Raw genomic sequence first — 6,294 nt, 5'->3', positions numbered from 1 at the left:
TATCGTTTTAGAAGTTCATATTTAGGTTGTTAAATCAACATACTTGTGAGTAGATCTAAGATCCTGGTAAAATTTAATTCCAACAGAAGTCTCATTTTTTTTTTTTTGTATTTGGGGTTTAAATAGGAATCACAATCCACCGCTACGATCGTGACACGTGGCATATGGAAACCAAAGGATGCCTCATTGAACGACTGTCACGAGACACATCTGCACAGACCCCGAAGGATTTTGATGATGTGGCATTTTGTAAAGGTAACCAATAATTACCAACTGCCTTTTCATAACCCCCAGTAAGACATTCAAACGTCACCTGCCATTGTGACAACTCAATTCGCCTGTCCCTCAAGATAGTTGCGCCACTTGACAAACAGTTGTCATCACGAAACTAGGGGTATCTGTTATAGTGCAAAATTTTGGCCTAAAAATACGAGTACAGTCTCGTACATGTCTGACATGTGGACCCGGTTCCCGATTAGAAAAAGATGATGTGTCACTAGTAGAGCTAACCTCGCATGGCAGAAACTTACGAGAAGGTGTGTGTAAGTGTCGTTATTTTTGACAGATTATTTTAATAGAATGTCTAGTTGTATCTGGCGGTTTTAGTCAGTTACATCTGCACACCTGCCTTCTGTTAAAGTTCGGTTGTGTCTGTTATGACTTAACGGTTAGAGTTAGTTGTGGTTAGGTCGACTAATCTACTACATATAAATAGTCTTTGTTGTTCTATAAACTAATCATCTTTGAAATTAATATTTTCAGTTAGTTGAGTTTCTTCGGGAGAGTTAGTGTAGTGTCTTGCTTTTCTTGTTGTTGTTTTTACAGGTCTGATTGTATAGCTTGAAGATGGAGATCTATGGCTGAAAGATCAGAGCCTGAAGATACTGAGTTCAGACTGAAGGGAGTTCAGTGTCATCCTCGTCATCAGATCTGAAGGGATTTCAGATTGAAGAAGTGACGAAGACGAACGTAGTTGCTGCACAAGGGATTGTGTACTTGCGATCAAGATTCTTGATTGTTGTTGGTAATTCATTACTAATTGCTGTAAAGATTGTATTAAATTCCTAAGAGTGAACTGGATATTGTAATACAACTCTTTTGAGATTTAGTAGATGAGATTACCCTGGTTCGGGGAACCCAAGCACTAGTCGGCTGAGATGTGTTCTCAGTGCAGATGAAGCTTGTAAATCAATGTGTGCTTTACTGCTTTATTCTTAACTTGAGTCTTGAATGCAAGTGTTGAAATCAATCAATTCAAGATAAACAACTCGGTAATTTGAGTCTTGAAAATTGACAAGTAGCACTTTCAGTGTGACTAAGACAGGATCTAGTCGCACACTATTCCTAGCATAGTCAAAGTAAAAGCAAGATCAAGAGAAGTTAGCACTGGTCGTGCATATATCGATTATGTGTGATGCCCAAGGGCATCTCTCCTGCGACTAATGTACAAACCGCATCTTAACAAACATCTGGTCCAAGTGACTAATGTGTACGACAACTCACCTAGAATTCACAAGTTCTATGTTAGTACATAAATGTCCAGTACGCGACCAAACGGTCACATGCATTCTACCTTATAAAATAACCCCGAGGTTATTTTTGCTCCAAAGACCTTATACGCAAATAAACACCAACAAGCCTGCAAGTTCGTGTGTTTGGAAGATGAACGGTCAATGTGTGACTTCATAAGTTGCATACGTTCAGATAATTAATCAAGAACGGTCAAAATTGCTCTTTCATTTATTCTTTAAATGTTTTCTTTCTTAATTAAATGTAATTAATGTAAAAAATGTCTTGTTTGACAGGTTATGTAATCTAAAAGTACACATAATTTCTATATAAAGAGGTAATCTGAACTGAATAAGACTAATCACAAACTCTTGTAAAATAAACTAAGAAGACCGAACTCTAATAGAACCACTATAATTCACTATCTCATTTGTGTTTATCCTATTTTTATTCACATACTTGCTTATTATTCCTTAAATATTCACCATTCTAGCTGAATACTCGCAATTCTGCATAAAGATATTTTTATCTTTCTTTCTCAAATACTTATTAGAGCCTAAATATAAATTGCATAAAGATATTTTTATCTTTCTTTCTCAAATACTTATTAGAGCCTAAATATAAAAGATTGGATGAACACAAATGCTCTAAAAGATTATCATTCGAACTCAACTATTCTTTTAAAAATAGTATTTTATTAAAATCATTTCTCTGATCAACGTTTTATAAAAATGAAATAGCACATCTTACAACTTATTTTTATATTACGTTTTTTTAGTTTTGAAGCATCATATCCTTCATATGTGTGTGTATAGGAACTTAAGAATCTGCCTTTAAAGAGCCATTGTGACTAGTGAGTGAAAGAACTTTTTGGTCATCCTTACAAGCGACTGGCCAGCAGTAAAGAGAATTTGTTACAACATACAAGTTACAAACAAAATGTGTTCGTTTTCCAAAAGAAAAAGAAAAAGAAGATAGAGAATATGAGTTTCCTCTGGACATGACTGAAAATGAAATCTATAAGAATAAATCTCCAAAATTCTTCTACTGTTCTTCCAGACAGATACTACTTAACTCTATGTATTTTCCTCAACCAAGCTTCTTCACTACATATCACGATAAATAGTCCAACCCTCATGACTCAAAAAGATCTCAAACAACGACGGAAAACTAAAAGGGCTCATTTTGGTAACTGTAGGACTAGAAAGTAAGATCTTTGGGGTCTTCTATAATGCTTGCCAATGTTTTCAAGAACGAAGCAAGATCGGAACCGTAGATTACACGATGATCAGCCGTGATATTAACCTGTATACAAAGTAATTTTTAGCATCAGAAAAAATCACTGTGATCCTACATTAGTAATAATAATAATAATAGTGGATTTACTCACCTGCATTTGGCTTTTCATGCCAATCCTACCATCCTTGGTAGCAACAGCATTAGGATGAGATGCCCCAACAGCCATAATTGCACCCTGCATGATTCAAGGCCACTGGCTTGTAAGATTATTGGTTTACAAAATGCATCTGGGAGGAATGTACATGAATGAATAAGAAACTTACAGTTCCTGGTGGAAGAATTGCATCAAACCGGTCAACCCCAAACATTCCAAGGTTTGAAAGAGTGAAAGTACCTAGCAGTCAACAAGATAAAAATAAATCTTCCTAATGGGAGACAATATACAGCCTAGGTCATTAAACAAGAAATGTCAAAAAGAAAACACATCTCAAGAAAGAAACCATGGCATTTATAGGAAACTACATATAAAACTAAGACTATGATCTCTAGGAAGTGTAAATGGAGCAGGTCCCTGGTCTTGGACTGTGAATGCAATGCAGGGAAATTCAAACCACTTAAATCCTTAAGCCAGAGGTTAAGCTTACACAAAGATATGGTCTGTACAAATTTATTAGCAATTGCAGCTTTCGTCACTTATGGTATGGCCAAAGAAGAAACAATTTTGACAAGCTAATATGCACCACTTGAGCATAAACAACTTCAGACCTTTCATGCAATACAAACTTCAACATATTGATTCACTGATCTTTTTTTCTGACTCAGTATCATAGGAACATACATCCTTCCCCATTTTCCACAATATTTTCGCATATTTTAGATTATTAGATTAATAGAATAATTTGAAAGAATTCCCATAAACTTGTAACTTTAGTCAAGTATCTAAGCACACTTAAAAGTTAATAGTCATTCACATGTGTCAGTTTACCTGTATTGTATTCCTGAGGTTGGAGCTGCTTGGCCCTGGCCTTATCAACTAATTCTTTCCACTTTCTTGATAATGAGTAAATATCAGCCTAAAACACACAGCAAAACAAAGAGTCTCAATTTTATCTGTAATTTAATTCCTCTCCACATTCCCAACCACAATGAGGTATACAAACCTTATCAGCATCCTGAAGCACTGGAGTGATCAATCCACCATCCAAAGCAACAGCAACAGCAATATTGATACTGCTATTATAAGTAAAGCTGTTACCATCCCTACAACTGGAATTTACTACAGGATGTTGGACCAGTGCAAGTGCTGTAGCCTTGGCAAGCAAAGCAGTCATAGTAACTCCTTTTGACTTCACCTGTTAAACAAAAACTACATCAGATCAAATTGGAAAGTATTATTTCTTGAACTACTGAAAATTGTGTAGCCTTTTTCTTACAGAATGCTGCTCCCCATAGAAAACACAAAAAGAAAAACTATAAAAAGTTAGCTAAACAAAAAGTAGATCCAATAAAAAATAACAAAAAAATCTAGGATCATATCAAAATCACAATAAAGCATGAAAATCCTCAAAGGAGCAGCTATAAGAACTAGGGAAAACTCTCATCATTTACTATCCGAAATACATTAAGAGATTTGAAGAATTTCTTTTTTTTTTTAAAAAAAAAAAATAGAAGTGTCAACATCTTTCTTACCAAAAATATGAAGCAACAAAGCAATCTAATATAACCTCTATCAATTTGAAAATTTTAGTAGTAAAAAAAACGCATTGTGCTCCTTCATGCTGTGTTTAAGCTGATTATAACAATAACCCACATTAAAAAACTAACATTAAAACTAAAAAAAACACAGATACAGCAAAATGTGCATGTTACCTTCTTGTAAAGAGCATCAAGTGCATCAGTGGTGATAGTGTACCCAACTCTGAAAGTGGGAACTGACAGACTCTCAATCATGTTCTTGCTCACTGCACCCTGCATTGTAGTAAAAGGCACCACAGTTCCCAACTCAATAGCAGGAGATGCTGCAGCTCCACTGCCAGGTGCCGGACCAACTGCAGCCGTCACCGTCGACTCAACAGCTGCTGAAGCCGCTGCCTCCACATCCTTAGCCACAATTCTCCCCAATGGCCCGCTTCCGACAACTCCCCCCAAATCCACCTTAAGCTCCTTCGCCAGTTTCTTCGCATAAGGTGACGCCACAATCCTCTTCCCTCCATCCGACGCCGGATGAGCTGAAGAAGCCACTACCGAAACCAGCGACGGCGTCTTCGTGACTGGACCCACATTTTCGGAGATTTTTTCCGCCTCCGGCTCTGGCGGCGCCACAGAAGCCGCCGACGAAGAGGAATTAGCTTTGGCCTTGGCCTCATCGATCTCAGCCTCTGTCTCCGCCAAAAGCGCAATGGCAGAACCAACAGTAGCAACGCCGCCTTCCTCGACCATAATTGCAGCCAAATAACCATCATAAAAGGTCTCGACATCCATGTCGGCCTTGTCCGACTCGACCACGACTACGCTCTCACCCTTAGCCAGCTTGTCACCCTCGGACTTGACCCAAGACACGATCTTACCCTCGGTCATGGTGGAGCTCAATGCAGGCATGAAGATCTCGCGGATCTTGGCATGGACTCGAGCCCTGCTCCGGCGACCGGAAATAGAGACTCCAGGAGGCAGATAAGGGTTCCGGAGAAGGGCTTGGGAAGAGGGAACGAAAGAAGTGTTGAGAAGGTGAGCCATTTTGATTCAGTTCCTAGCAGTGTTGAAAAGAAGAAGTAGATTTGTTTGATTATTGTAATATGAAATGAATAGAGAAGAGAAGATGGGTTTTGAGTTTTTGTTTTATTTAGTATTTGTTGGGTTTCTCGAATATATCGAAACCAGGCGGAGGTTCCAAGTTCCAACCAAATTACCGGTTGAGGAATGTGATGACGTGGTAGTTGAGTTTGTGTTCTTTTAGGTTGGGTTTGGTTTGATTTTAGTTAGAGTTTTGGAGGGTTTCCCTTTGTTTTTGTGTTTAGCGATCAATGCAATGTTTTCTTTCTTTTCCATAGAAGTATGCAAAGCCAAAGTTTTAGCTTTGGGTAGCTGGTCGCTCATTACCTAGTATTTACGATTTGTAATCCTTTTCTATCGAAACTATCCACTAAACTCTTTTTAATTGGAAAATATATTTGGTTAAAGGAAAATGGCGAGAATTTTATTTGTGTCTAATTAACAATTTTTTTCCCTAAATTTTGACATATACCAAATCATGACCACTTTTTTTGCCGTTAAAAATTCTCTCTGAACTATTGAGATTATTAGATTTAAGGACTTTTGTCTAATTTCATTTAATTTCACTGTTTCAGTGATTGTTTATGTACTAAATCATACTCTCAGATTTTAATATCTACCAGTGCCCCTCAAACTTTGATATGTACTAAATAATGCTCCTTGAATTTTCATCCATGTTAGAATTTTTTTACTAAAATTAGACAAAAGTCCTTAAATCTAACAATCTTAATAGTTCAGGGGAAATTTTTAACGGCAAAAAAAATTTATAGGGCATGA

The 6,294-nt window shown here is 37.1% G+C and overlaps 1 protein-coding gene across 1 annotated transcript; it reads right to left on the bottom strand.

The window, feature by feature from the left end:
* Nucleotides 1–2,367: 2,367 nt before the first annotated feature.
* On the bottom strand, nt 2,368–5,857 carry LOC115723768 (dihydrolipoyllysine-residue acetyltransferase component 5 of pyruvate dehydrogenase complex, chloroplastic). The gene is made up of 6 exons (XM_030653243.2): nt 4,618–5,857; nt 3,909–4,100; nt 3,734–3,821; nt 3,072–3,142; nt 2,900–2,983; nt 2,368–2,814 (listed from the first exon to the last, which is right to left on the bottom strand). The coding sequence occupies exons 1-6, from the start codon at nt 5,479–5,481 to the stop codon at nt 2,710–2,712; spliced, it is 1,404 nt and encodes a 467-aa protein (XP_030509103.1). The 5' UTR covers nt 5,482–5,857; the 3' UTR covers nt 2,368–2,709.
* Between the last annotated feature and the right edge of the window lie 437 nt (nt 5,858–6,294).

The sequence above is a fragment of the Cannabis sativa genome, chromosome X (genome assembly GCF_029168945.1).
Source record: "Cannabis sativa cultivar Pink pepper isolate KNU-18-1 chromosome X, ASM2916894v1, whole genome shotgun sequence".
Taxonomy (NCBI): domain Eukaryota; kingdom Viridiplantae; phylum Streptophyta; class Magnoliopsida; order Rosales; family Cannabaceae; genus Cannabis; species Cannabis sativa.
The sequence above is the reverse complement of the archived record's forward strand: the minus strand, read 5'-3'. Positions and strand labels throughout refer to the sequence as shown.